At 33.1% G+C, this 15320-nt stretch overlaps 1 protein-coding gene across 1 annotated transcript in view; it reads left to right on the forward strand.

Annotated features, from left to right (window-relative positions):
• Positions 1-3331: 3331 nt before the first annotated feature.
• The window catches only part of LOC149154000 (GDSL esterase/lipase At1g71250-like), a 126864-nt gene continuing 114875 nt past the window's right edge, over positions 3332-15320 (forward strand). Inside the window, exons 1-3 of the mRNA XM_089444007.1 lie at positions 3332-3430; positions 3984-4058; positions 4173-4375. Of these exons, the coding sequence (XP_089300133.1) occupies positions 3332-3430; positions 3984-4058; positions 4173-4375 (377 nt within the window). The remainder of the gene's footprint in view (positions 3431-3983; positions 4059-4172; positions 4376-15320) is intronic.

The following is a 15320-nucleotide window of genomic DNA, read 5'->3' on the forward strand; positions in this document are numbered from 1 at the left end:
CGAATAGTTACATTAAACAATGGTCTGTGCTTCGTTACATGGAACAATGGCCATATGCAAGGTATACGGTAAATAGATCTAGAATTTTGATATACACAAATCTACATGGTTGACTAAATACATAAGAATTTTTCAAATTAAGGGATTTTCAAACATTGTGTAAATATATTTATGGCCATATGCAAGGTATACAGTAAATAGATTTAGAATTTTGATATACACAAATCTACATGGTTGACTAAATACATAAGAATTTTTCAAATTAAGGGATTTTCAAACATTGTGTAAATATATTGATAAATTCAGAAGATTGTGTTGTAAGTACGTAAATTTAAAAGTATTGATTTATTTTTTTACTTATTTTGTTAAAAAAATAAAATTTATACTTCAATAACTTAAAAATATTTATACTTCAATAACTTAAAAATTTATTTTTCAATTGTTGAATCACTCGAAATAGATCATTGAACTTACCCTTCAATTGTTGAATAAGAATCGTTCTCGCAAGGTAAATTTTTATTTCCAACTTTGCTTTGTTGATGCATTGGAAGAATACAAGTTTGGATTTGCCCAACCCTAGTGAAAATAATACAGGGAAGGGAAAAATAAGTTTGGAACTAGACAACCTTGGTGGAAAATTGAAATAATGTAGAGAAAGGCAAAGCTAATGCTAAGATCAATTACCTTTTATAAATTTTCTTATAAGAATTAGCAAGTTGGTATTTTCTGTATTCAAGCTCCTGTAATCACATAATGAATTAAGCAAGTTGGTATTTCTTATTGGAAAAAATTGACGATTTTTATAGGAAAAAAAAACAGTAATTTCTATCTTAGCAAATTGATAATTCTTATTGGAAAAAAATAAAAAAATAAAAAGAATATAATTTTTATAGAAAAAATAGTAATTTCTATATTAGGAAATTTTATAAAATGACAAATTGCAATTAAGAAAAAGATAATTCTTACCTTACAAGAAATTATAAAATAACAAATTGGTTGCAAATCAATAACTCTTATATAAAATATATAAAAAAGTAACTTCTATTTTGGAAAAAAAATCAACTTATACAACTTTTATATTTTTATTAAAATTTTGAATATAATGATTGTTTATTTAAATTTATAAAAAAAATAAAAATTATATATATATATTTGTAAGATGTATAGTGTCAAATTTTTTCCGTATTGAATTTTATAGAGTGAAATTTTTTTCCGTATTTGGAAACTATGAAATAAAGTAACTAGAATTAAAAATAATGTGTGAGTAAAATGTTTAAACCTTATACTTTCAATATACTCCATTGAACTTGAATAAAACGTGGTAGGTTGAATTGTTAAGGCACTCCTAGATGTTAAGTCAGTGATTCAATTCCCAACCCTATTATGTTGTTATTCTTTGACATAACCATGATGTAGCCTCACCATTGCCAAACTTACAAAAAAAACATAAAAGTGAAATAAACTATATAAATATCTATGTTAACCATTAATTATATATATATATATATATATATAAAATAAAAGAAAACACTACTTTAATCTACAATCTACAACATTGTAGAATCAATCAATAAAATTTTTGTTTGCTATAACATTCGATATTAATAATTATTAATGTTCTCAAATTTCTTTAAACCACAAACCACAAAGCCCATATATATGATGTACTTATAATTAATCATCTATATTATTTAAAATTTCATATTTATATACTAATAAATAAAAATTATGTGAATATAGAAAATAATAATTATATATATATATTCATATATATTTAATAAAAACATTTGTTTTTTTACAACATTGTGGAATTAATTAATGAAAATTTTATTTTGCTACTAAATTTAATATTAAAGGTAATTTTCCCCGGATGCGGGTGGCGGAAAGGGTAGGACGGGCGAGCCACATGCCACGCATGGGCTGCCCCGTGTTAACACCACGGCCACCATGGGAAGGCCGTCAACTGATAAATGAACCCCCTGCTGCGTTAATGCAGTTAATGGCGAGGGAGTATGGTAGATGGAATTGCAGAAGGAATTTAAGGCGCGCCTGTATCGAGGGAATGAGGCAGTGTTTTACAAGCACGATGGAGCGGGCAAAGAATTATTGTTTGAGAAGAGCTGGGAAAGGCGGAATTACAGAGGGCCTCGGCGGTGGCAGTTTCTATCACCCAGAGACTTGGATGCCCGTGGCCATTGCCATTGCCATTGCCACTCTGGTTGCTGGTCGAGCAGATGTTGGCAATTGGCACAATTGCAACACCAGTCCTGGAAATGGTTCAATCTGCCACCAAGGGGAGGATTTCAGAGTGAAGATTTGGTACCAGAGGGAGATTTGGAAAGCAATTGGTTCTGCCATCGATTCCAAACTTACCTGCAAGCATACAGAAGAAGAAGCGGACTCACCATGGTCAAAATTCGACAACGACAGCCATGCAGGAGAGGTCCAGCAAGAGGTTCCTCATCACGGGCCCCTGCAGTGGATGAGCATCACCACTGCTGCTGCTGTTATTGCCACAGGAGAGCCAGGGCAACCCCACTCCCCATTAGTCAATTCTTGGAGGTTGGGAGTGCTAATGAAGGAAAACCAGAGCTTCCCTCCTTTGGTTCAGTGGTATTCAAGCTGCAAGGCTCTGCGGACAACCCAGGGCTTAGTGCCCACATATCAGTTATGTTCACAAAAATTCTGGAAGGCAATGGGGAGAACCCCCCTCAGAGCCTGCCGGAGAAGCAACCGGAAGGAAAGGGCAAGGAAATTGACAAAGGAGAACAAGAAGCGGCGGAGCAGAGCTCAGCAATGGTGCCTCCAGCGTATGAAGCTGGAAGAATGGAAGACCAAGGCACGCAAGACACCTTTCCTCCAGTGGGGCCACCCCCTCCAGGTGTCGACGAAGAGTTATGGAGTAAGATGTGGGAGGGACGAGCAGAGGGTGATGGCTGGGCGTACGTGGTTGAGGACAAAAGCCTTGCTGCAGAGGCAGATGCCTATTTCGCGTCCCTACGTCCACCTTCAGCCCATCGCCAGGATTAGCGCAGCCGCGGGTACTCTTCTCTTGTTATTTCCATCGCCGAGTGTAATTTTGTTTAGTCTCTGGTCTAGTGTTAATTTCAAATGGTCTAAGTTGATAGATGATATGAGCGCCTCTGTCATGCTCACTTCTGTCTGGTCTTTGAGTCAGTCTCTTTTGGTAGTTCGCCCCTGCGTGGGCAAGAATGTGTTGGGTCTACTCTTTGCTGCTCCTCTGGGAGTCTGATAGTTTCTGGAACTGTTTTGGAAAATCGATCCGATGCTGCCCCTGCGTGGGAGCTTTTGGTGTCATGGCAATGTCTGAATGGTTTTGGTGAAGCTACCCCAGCGAGGGAGCTTTCAGAATTTTGGTCAAGGTCCCCAGGGTGCTACCACAGGCCCTGGAAGACATGTCTTACTGTCTGTAATTTTTACTTGTAAATATAATACATGACTTAGCTAGTTTTTACGGAGAAAAAAAATATTAAAGGTAATTTTGCTATTAAATTTAATATTAGTTACCTTTAATGTTTATAACCTATATTTATAATTTATAAATTATATTATTAAACATATAATGTTTATATATTAATAAAAATATGATATTTATACATGAATATTGTTTTTTCTTCATTTATACTCCGATAAAATATAAATATGTTGTATATGTTTTATCTAGGTAATGTAACGTAGTTCGGAACAACGTGTTCTGTAAAGGGAGTCCTTGCACACATTGTGAAGAGATTCCTGCGTGAAGGTTCGAAGCTCTAAAACCCCTCCCCTCTGTAGATATATAAAATCTCAGTGTGGTCAATATATTGTGTGGCCAACCAATGTGTAATATCCCTATTATAATTACCCCCTGCGTAAAAGTAATTTCAACTTACGAATCAGTTATTAACTGATTCTTGGTAGTTGTGAATTGAATGAGGGGGAACATTCCTTTTTGTGGGTAATGGTAATAGTGCTTCATGCAGAAACCGATCCTTTGGAAGGAAAAGCGATGCGTGCAGCGGTTGGAGGTCTTAGATAAAATCAAGAAGGAAATTACGGTGAAAAGGTTTATGATTTTCTTGACATTCGTTGGGAAAACTGGAATGTTAAACCTGGGAAGCGAGCGCAGATTACAGAGACTGCAAATACTGTCATTGCCATGCGATGGATAGGAATTCGTGCCGATAGGAATTCGTGCCCTTGACCATTTTCAGTCGAATCATATGAAAATTACAAGCTCGCCAAAGGTTCCGGCTCTCTTTGGGTTTGGTGAATCGACCATTGATCCAGGCAACAACAACTATATTGCAACTGCATTCAGGGGCAACTATGCTCCCTACGGCAGAGATTTCATCGATCACCAACCTACCAGAAGGTTTTCCAATGGGAGACTACAACAGAGTTGTCGAAGGAAAGAGATAAGTTGATCTCTTGAAATATTCTTTGTTTATGTGTAGTAAAAGAAGATTAAATTATATGTTTTCTTGGTAGGAAAATATGTTGATGCATGCAGTAAAAGAATGATTGAATTATATGTTTTCTTGGTAGGAAAATATGTTGATACATGTGGTGATTGAATTATATGTTTTCTTGGTAGGAAAATATGTTGATGCATGCAGTAAAAGAATGATTAAATTATATGTTTTCTTGGTAGGAAAATATGTTAATGCATGCGGTAAAAGAATGATTATTTTATATGTTTTCTTGGTAAAGAAAATATGTTAGTGCATGCAGTAAAAGATTGAATATTTGATATGTTTTCTTGGTAAAGAAAATATGTTAAAGATTGATTATTTTGTATGTTTTCTTGGTAAAGAAAATAGGTATTTCCTCTTAGAAAGACTACATGTGAGTCTTGTGTGTAAAATGCTTGTCTCTCGTCATTTTCTTGGAATAAAATCCTTGCTAAATATAGCCAAAATATCTTCTTGAGAAAAGAAGAGGAAGCATATAAACATCCTGAGGACATAGCGTGAAAAGTGGCCAAGTTTTCTTGAATTAAAATAAGTATTTTTATAAAAGTTTCTTGAAAAAGGATATATGCTAATGGCATTGTGATACGAGCTAATTTCTAAGTTCATGTGAAATAATTATGCATTACATGCATGATCGAATTAGCTAGTGAAGTGCTTCTAGGCTCATAGATATTTATTTCTATAGTTTTCTTTTTAGGAAAGTGTGCATACTTCATGTATGAAGATGATGGCTTTTATGAGAAGATCTCTTGAAACAAAAATAGAGTTTCCTATTTTTGAAAGACATATGAATAGTGTTCATATCATACCAAGAATCCATACTTGTTCCATGGAAAAATTATGTGCATTGAAGTAAAAATAATTGTTTTAGGAAAAACACATGTTGCATGCACATAAGGGTAGCTATTGTGATTGTGGGAGTATGATTTGAAAGTGATTATGTCAACTTTCTTGAAAATAATAATTTCTTCAAAAGTTTGTCTTGTTAGATGAGTTGTGTTGACTTCTTGATTTTGATGCATAAAGGGTAAGTTAACCTTGTTTCTGTGTCTTGATTTTTTATGTATATAGTTGGATATCTTTAGTAATTTCTTGAAAGGGAAGCCTGAGAAACCCTCATATAGGAAGACAGGGAAATGAGGTTATAATGACTTCCTTTAAGAAAGAAGTATGTGGTTGTTGTATGAAATGATGGTAGTATTCTAGTGAAGGGAATATGTATTGCATACATTAAAAAATGGCTAATATGATAAGCTATGGTATGCACAAAGAATAGTCATTGTGATATGGAGTTATGTTCTTGGTATGTTAGAGAGACTATGTTGAGTTCTCGAAAAATAACTATGTGAAAAGAACATATGTGATTAATCATAGAGATAATAGTTTATTACATATATGAAGATGTAACGATTATATTATACATGTTAGTTGAACTAAAGAGTTAGATCTCTTAAAGAGAATTACGCATTAATGTAAATAAACATTGTGGAGGTCAAACAATATTTACTTGAGTATATGTACTAGCTATATAGTATGTCATGCTTGCTCATGCATATGAGTAGACGTTAAAAGATCTCTTTTAGAGGTTGCTTATTGATTGATTAACATGATATATAGTCTTCTTCCAAGCTTGTTGACAACTAGATTGACAGGAAACAATGGCAGATGGTGCCAAAGGAAAGTGATGTTTAACCTTGTGTCAGGAAAAGGATTAAAGGACCATGCAGATGAGTTTTCGTAGCAGGATCGTACATTGCTAGAACAATCATATCACGAGGAATGTTGTATGTGGCGGAAAAGAATTAATGGACCATGCAGATGAGTTTGAGTAGCAGGATCGTACATTGCTAGAACAATCATGCCACAAGGAATGTTGTATGTGGCAGTATGTAAGTAAAAGATTACATGGAAACTGTATTAGCTTTTAGCTAGCTATGTGACAACTTAATGATAATTCATTGTAATGATTTTATGACAATGGTTAAGGGATGGAATCCCTTATAAGCCATTGAGTGAGAGGTGAAAACCCTCACCAGCATTTATGTTATTACACTACCACAGTGGTGGTTAATGGTTAAGCAACTTACTGTCTTTTACTGCAATTTACTTGATGTGCTAATGTACATTATATCTAATGGTTAGTGATGAATTTTGGAGTTGTGAATTGGATAATTACTTGTGGGTAATTTGTATAAAAAATTCTAACTCCCTACTTTTACATGCAAGATTACTGGGTTATGTGACACAATGATATGATCTACACAGAATTGTGAGAATTTACACCATCATGAGTCATGCTTTTTAACCAAAGGTAAACTCTATGAACCAAACAAACAAACTAGCAAAAAAATATTTAGATATATTTTGAGTTAAGATGGTTTATTTATAGAAGTAATCTTTTATAACTTATTAATATCATATTTTAAGCCACTCGGATTAAGAATATAATATAAATATTAAAATAAAATTATAATAAAAATAAAATTGAATTTAAAAAATTAAAACATGAAATACGAACAATTTAAAATGAATCAATCGATGACAAAATTGATTTTTTACCATTCTAACATATATTTTAAAATCGTAATTATAAATATTATAAATCAATATATTTGATAAATTTATAGATAATTATAGTTTGATATGATGAAATTGTAAATTTGAGCTAAATTTTTATATTGTGGGAGATTGAAAAGTAACTCATTACAATATAGGTATAATTTTATATATATATATATATATATATATATATATATATATATATAAATTGTATAATTTGATTATTTATTATTAATTTTTGTTAAAATAAGATTTATTATCTACTATAATTTAAGTAATTATATAAAAATAAATAGAAATAAAATGGAAATAAATATATTTACTTGAATGTTTTCTTCAACACTTTAACATGTAGAAGTAAAAGTGTAAATGTACAAATTTAGTAGAATTTACTACAATTAAATAAAAAATAAAATAAAAAATCATTCTCTTGTGGATTTAAAGTAATTAATTAGAAGTAAAAGTGTAATGTACAAATTTAGTAGCGATTACTATAATTAAAATTAAAAAAAAAAAAAAATCCTTCTCTTGTGGATTTAAAGTAATTAATTATTATAACATTTAAATCATGTTGAACTTTAATTATGTGATAGTTTTCTAAATATCTAATATATTTTGTTAATAATCTACATTTTATCTAGGATAAATAAAATGATTAAATAATGTTAGTGAAAAACCATTGTATTATTCATAAATAAGGAATGGAAAAATAATTTTTTTTGATAAAGATAATGAAATAAAGAGGAGAGAGTGAATTATGAAATTTAGAAAAGAAGTTTGTAAATAGAATTGTTCGTGTAGTTTTTCTAATTCGCTGATATCTCTCCACAATGCATAGATCTATTTCCTATCATACACAATATCACAATGCATAGATCTCTTCCCTATGATGCACAAGATCACACAGCTAGAAAACACAAAAAAAAAAAACAAATCAAAATGCAGTTATCTAGCCATTGATACTCTGAATATGAATACAAAGCAAACTTAGCAAATTTTATAAGAATAGTCAAACAATTCTATCACTACTAATAAATAATTATGAATAGGAAGTGAAATATTTGTCTTTATAAAGAGAAATCTCAAATACTAACTTTGGTTGAGGGTAGTATTCATACTTTGAATATGAATATGAATACAAAAAAAAGTTTATAAGAATATCAAACAATTCTATCACTACCAATGAATAATTGTGAAATAGAATTGAGAATCCAAAAGACTAACTTTGGTGGAGGGTAGTATAGGATTGATCAAGAAAAATAAGCACCGCATTGACCAAGACATATATATTATAAAATACTTCTTAAACATAAAAATATAATTATCCAAATTTTTATAATTTTAATTGGAACTTAATAATTATTGTATAACATATTTGTAAAGTTTGTGAAAAGGTTTCAACTTATTTATATATATATATATAAACTTGAATTGATATGATATAAGTTCTTTGGGAGGGGATAACAAATTCCAAAAAAAAATTATTAAAATTATTAAGCAAAGAGAGAATATCATATTAATTAGTCAATATTTTAAGTTTTTAATTAGGTTGGCTTAGAACTTGATATCAGTTTAACTAATATTTTAACTTTTATTCATCTCCAAAATTTCTAAATAAAGAAGAATTCTTTGCAAAAGAAGAATTGGCCATCATCCAAGCTTCTAAATATTTATTTGGTTGTTTTAGAGTCTTATTTATTGTTTTAGTTGCATCACCTTGATATTGTTTTTAAACATTGTAGCTAGGGAATGGAAAAGAAGTGCAAGAATAATGAAGATGAAGAAGAGTGTTTGAATTGGAGTAATTTAGCCACACATAGATATTACATCTACACACAAAAACACAATAATTCATAGACATTTTTAATCCATCTCTAATTTTCGTGCAAAATGCGTTATCTATATCCAATACTATATTCACAAATAAGATTGAGTGGGAAAAACATTATATACTCTATGAATATATAGAATAAAGTTATGTGGGATTGAGAAAAAAAAATGTTTATATTTTCTTTGAATATTTTCATTTTTTTATATGTACTTTCTTTTCAATCTTTTGGTTTATAAATTTTCATTTAATTGTGTTATTTTTTGAGATTTGTAAAATATATATTTTTATGTATAAAAAATTTCATTTAAATGTGTTATTATTTAAAATTTATGTATAAATTTTTGGCAATGAAATCTTTTCATACAGTAATTTTGAAAATAAAATGTATTTGCAGTAAAAAGAAATTATATATATCCTCATCTAATTTGATTTAAATTATAAAATTATGGTGAAAAAACTCCACAATTACCACATAATTTTTCCTTGCGATTCCAATACACTTCCATTAGCTGAGTAGATTCTATCGAAACTCCGAAAATGCTATCAATTTCTTGTTTTGTGAGGCTCACTTCACATAATCACAAATAAACATGAGACTGAATCTCAACTGTTTTGACTTTTCAAACAAAATTTAAAATTCTAGAAAAAATTGACGATGTGAATATTCGTTCATATTTAACCCTAAATAGTAAGTATTTTTCAAAGACAGTTTAGATTTAGTTATTGGTTTTTCAATTGATTTCACTTGTCCGAAAAAAGTTTAAATATCCGGAAAATTTGACTATTTGAAGATTAAGCTGTTTAAAGGTGAGGATTTCTATCCTAAATTTCAGGAAACAGTATAACTCATTAGAACAGCTATTTTAAAATCTTACTCATTCTCTTTGGTTTTACAGAATGGCGAAATCGAAAAGCCTAATTATTTTTTTATTTTCTTTTTCCATTTATCTAAGTGCATGTTGTGGTAAAAAAAAATGTTTAAGTTTGAGAGTTTCTGTATTTGTAGAAGTGTTGATATTCATTCTATTAGAAATAAAGAACCACGTAAAGAAGAATCACCCATATAAAGCTCCCTCTCGAGAGAGCACTACTTGGCTTTGCTTTTATTAAATTTTACATCCTTTCGGACAACTGTCATTCTGATGAATGGCATGTATACACAATAGTTGTGGGGAGTTTCTGTGTAACCCAGAAATACCCCAAATTCTTCTCTTGGATTTGTTTTCTTCCTTGATTCTTTGGAGACATGGCAGTAAATAAAGGCTCCAAAAATCCTGAAGTGTGACACATCTAGCTTTCTCTCGGAGAAATCCTCCTCTAGTGTAAACATGCCAAGAATCTGATGAGGACTCATGGTCTGTGAATGTAGAGGTAGTCCCTGATCATGCAACATCACCCTTGTTTCTCCTACAATGCTACAGTTCTTGCTCTCAACCACCCCATTCTGTTGTGGGTTGTGGGGTGTTGTCAACTCTCGTCGAATACCTTCTTTTCCAAAAGAAAAATAAAAAAATCTACACATATCTATTATCTCTCTTAAGAGCCTTCAACTTCTTGAATGTTTATTTCTTAACAAGTGCCTTGAACTCTAAAAACTTAGAGAATGTCTCTTCCTTATTTCACATGAAGAAGATCCAACACATCTGTGAGAAGTCATCAATAAAAATGAAAAAATGTTTGTGCTTGGCAATGGAGGTTATCGAGAAAGGTCCATAGACATTAGAGTTGATCCTTTCAAGGACTGCATGTGCTTTTTTGTCCCAATCATGGAAAGTTTCTTTTGTTTACTTCCTCAAGGTACACCCTTTGCATGCATCTTCAAAGCATCATCATGCAAATGGCCAAGTCTTCTATGCCAAATTTCATCAACATCATGACTTTGCACCTTCTCCGCCTTTGTGCTCAATGCAACACAATCCTCCACATCTAGCTTTTACAACTTCTTCACATAAACCCTAATCCGCTTCACCTGTCTCATGGCTATGTATTTTAGGAATGCCTTTCCTTTGTTGAAGATCACATCATAACCACGGTGTTCCAAAACTACAACAGAGACAAGATTTTTCTTTACGCTCAAAACGAACATGACATCCTTAAGCCTAAGGGGGGAGTCAGACTCCCTCTAAAAGGTGACTATACCAATCTCGTTCGCATTGTACCATCCATTGTCTCCCATCTCAATGTGCATCTACAAGTATTTTTCCTTTAGGTCACTATAGAATTCTTTATTCCCCTTCATATGGAACGAGGCACCTAAGTCCAAGTACCACATCCTCCCCATCACCGTGTTGGTCATGCATGCAATGAGGGTAAAGTCAAGCTCGAACTATGAAGCCAAATATTCACCTGAAGCTCCTCCTAAGATATTCTTATGTGGGCACTTTGTGGCATAGTGCCCAGATCCATGACAGTGAAAGCCCAAATTCTAGTTTGGATTGGGATTTCTTCCCTTTTCCCTTCTTTACATTTCCAACCAAGGCATAGTTTTCTTCATCTTGGCCCTTGGATGAAGTCCCATCTTTGGTATTCTATCTTATTTCCTCTTGCACCAAGTCGGACCATAAGCGCTCCCAATTTGGTAGTTTCTCCCTCTCATTCACTGAACCTTAGTAGTTGTGTGAGCACTTAGGAAGGCCTAAAAGGGCTAGGCTTATCAAATCATCTTCTACAATAGTAACACCAACTTGAACAAGTTGATCATGACATTGTGTGAACCTTATTAGGTACTGCAAAAGAGTGTTTTTCTTCTACATCTTGATATTTCGATGTTTATCCTTGAGCGCTAGCCTCCTATGGTCTCTACTATTCTGGAAAAAATCTATGAGGGCTTGCCACATTGAATATAGAGTCTCTTTCCCTTGGATATTTGAGATAGTTTGGTTTCATACTCCCTACAATATGATTCTCCTCGCCTTGGATAAACACTTCTTCCATTTTGCTAGATCCTAAGTATCAGTTGTTGCTGGTTTCAGGATGTCATTATCGATAAATTCCTTCAATCCATTATCTTCCAACACTACCTCCATGTTGTCCTTATAAGAAAATAAATTCAAGCTTCCCTCAAGGGCATACTCAAGAGTTAGTCTATAGAAATCCATCCTTCTAGCTATGAAGAATTGATCATGCAAATCCAATCCTCCTATAATAACAACTTCAAAATTTCTTCTCTACTCTTAATCCTACTCTGATACCATGTAGAAATTATTGTGTAGATATGAAAGTGATCATGAAGTTATCTAAAACACAAAACTTAAGATAATCGATTTAAATAAATAATCGACAATGATATCTAGAACCTGGTAGCAACAAATGCTTAGAATCTACCAAATTAGAAGAAGTGTGTAGCTAGAGAAAGGACGACCATCCTGGAGGGTGTGAGAGACCACATAGTTTTTGAAACCATATGGAAGACTCTCAATGGGTTATTCGGTAATAGCCATGAAGCCAAGAAACTTGAATCGATGATTATATTGAGGATTGAAGGCAAAGGGTATGAGGTAGTCTTCATAGATGGGAAGGTGTACTTAAAGCATCTTGCTCATGTCAAATCAAGAAATTTGGTGACATGATTGAGGGCCTCTATACATTATAAGAATATGTATGAATAATCTTGTGTAGTAAGGCAGGGATTATAGATGTCATGGTTGAGAGGAAGCACGATTTATCTCTCAAGAGGAATCCTCAGCCAGTTGGATGTTGGGATGACTAGGAGGATGATGATGAAGAGGACCAGTCATAGACCTCCAGTAGGAGGAGACTTTAAGATAAGTGGGTAGAGGGAGAACATTCATCCATACTTCTAGGTGTGAGGGGGGAGATGTGAAGCAATAGTCCGAAGAGTTGCATAAATTTGGGCAGGGTGCATTGAGGTGATTTTGTCTCATGGATCATTACCTTGCTACATGGGCCCAAAATATTCAGCAGTACGAGGATAAATGTCACTCAGATACTAAGGAGTGCAGAGGAGTTTTGATAACAGAGTAGGAGGCTCAGTAGAAAAGTCAATAGCAGCACAGTTTTCGTAGTAGACAGTTGCACATTGATTCAATGATTATTTTTATTTATTTTTTTATGCTCTTTAGTTGAACATGTTGCAATAGCAACAACGATCGTGAGAAGTGTTGCATGCAATACATTCCAAAGGTGTTAGATCGGGGTACATGTGAATCCATTTCTTGTTGAGAGGGAGTGTTGAAAATGACAACACGAAAATCATGATTTAATTTTCCCTTGAATTTAAATAGGAAAAAATTGTAATTCCACATCACAAGACAAGAAGAATGAGTTAACTAATTTAATTTCACTTCCTTGACTCATTTAATTAGAGTTGGGGGGCTAACTTGAGTCATGTAGAGTGGTTCCTAGATTTTAAGAGCCTAGGTTGAGTTTAATTGGAATTGTTATAGTTTAATTTATTTAAACTAAGTTAATGTGAGTTAAACTAGTTCCAGTTGTTGGAGGAACTAGTAGGAGGTCTAGTAGTGGGGTTCAACTTCATGTGTTCAACTAGTTAACTGAAAAATTAACCATAATTAATTCATGCATGCATGAAATTCGAGTTACCCAGTTGATATTGGAATTCAAGGGCAGTGTAAAATCAATTGTATAATTTTATGAGTTGTACATGTGGTGCATGAAGTCAAAGAAGGACCTATAAGGATTGTGAAATTCAAGATGGGGATTTCCCTATTTAATAAGGGGTTAATTCCTTGAGAAACAATGCAAGTAAATAGGGAATTTTGCAAATAGGAATTTGGTTAAGTATTGACCAAACCATGTCTAGGAATTAGTGAGATAGATTGTACTAGTGCAGAGGTTTCTTAGGCTTGAACAAGCATTGTAAATATTCTATATTTTTCCAATCTAATGCAATATACAAATAGGAAGGGGCTTTGCGCAACAAACTTTCCCCTTAGATAAGTCTCTGAGCATATGTGATTGAATATTGTCTCATGTTTATGCTATGATTTCTCGATCAATTAATTGTTTTTGTTGATGACTAGAGTAGATTCAAGTCTTTTGTTTTAGAAAATTACATAAGCAATTTGAATCTACAAGGAGTTTCTATAAACATTTTCCACTACATTAAATGTATTTCCTATAGATTGGCTCATCTTGCTCACCTAAGTGTCCATCAAATCATTCATATTTATTATTTGAAGAGATAGTGGGGCATAATTGTTGAGCTCAAAATAGCCTTCCAACATTTAATCAAGAATGGCCCATTTGCTGAAATTGAAGCAAGAAAATCGCAGTTTTATTTTGCCTTGGTCAAAATAGAGAAAATTTGAATTTCCATTTCAACAAAAATCTTGGAGTTAGTTAACTGAGGTGACATGAAACTTTTCACTCGATTAACTCAACTAATTCGATTTGGGGAAGCTCGAGTTCAATTTAGTATGATTTATTTCTAATTTGTAGCAATCTATTTCAGTTAAATTGAGTTATGGTCAGTTAAACTAGTTCTAACCATTAGAGGAACTAGTGGAGGTCAACTTGTGGAAGTCTAGAGAATTAACTTATTAATTAACTTATCAATTAACTTATTAAACAACCCAAGATAACTTATGCATCTAGAGAATTCAAGTTACCCAATTGAGATGGAGATTCCAAGGTCATGTACTATCAGTTGTAGACTATTCCAAAATGTACAGGTGGTGCATGCAGACAAAGGATGAGTCTACAGGAATTGTTCAATCCAATTGAGCGAATTTACTAAATGATAGGGAGTAATTTCCTCAATAAACGATGCTAGGAAATAGGAGCTTGCAAGGCTTGAAAATTAGCTAAGTGTTAGCGAGAGTCAGTTAGTCACGCAGAGGGATAAACTATACACTTGCAGGTTGTGCTCATGCTTGAGCAAGCATATGTATTCATCTATATTATTTGATGAATGCAATACATATTGGAAGGGTTTTTGAGTGCGGGCAGAGAAGGTCACCATATCGGTACACTAGCTACATGGATCTAATGACTAAGCTTCTAGAGATTGAGCCATCCTCTTTCGAGGAAGAAGTAGAGAAACATGTTTGGGCTGATGCAATCGGGGAGGAGTATGAATCCATTATAAACAATAGTGTTTGGGAAGTGGTCCCAAAACCCGAAGAATAATCAATTGTGGGTTTGAGATAGATCTTTAAGGTAAAACATGCAGCAGATGGAAGCATAGAAAAGTACAAGGCCATATTTATGGCCAAGGGGCACTATCAGGTTGAAGGGATTAACTATGAGAAGACCTTTACTCCCATAGCAAGGTACTCATCCATTAAATCAATCCTTTCTCTGGTTGCAGAGATGGGGAGGACGATCCACCTGATGGATGTGAAAATAATATTCCTCAATGGAGTTATTGAGGAGGAGGTGTATATCGAACATCTAGAAGGCTTCAATACTTTTGCTCAAGAGTCTCATGTGTGTAGACTCAAGCGAGAATTATACGGTCTCAAGCAAGTACC

Source organism: Pinus tabuliformis, chromosome 9 (genome assembly GCF_031772625.1).
Source record: "Pinus tabuliformis cultivar Carrire ecotype Pingquan chromosome 9, CPIR1, whole genome shotgun sequence".
In the NCBI taxonomy this organism is placed as follows: domain Eukaryota; kingdom Viridiplantae; phylum Streptophyta; class Pinopsida; order Pinales; family Pinaceae; genus Pinus; species Pinus tabuliformis.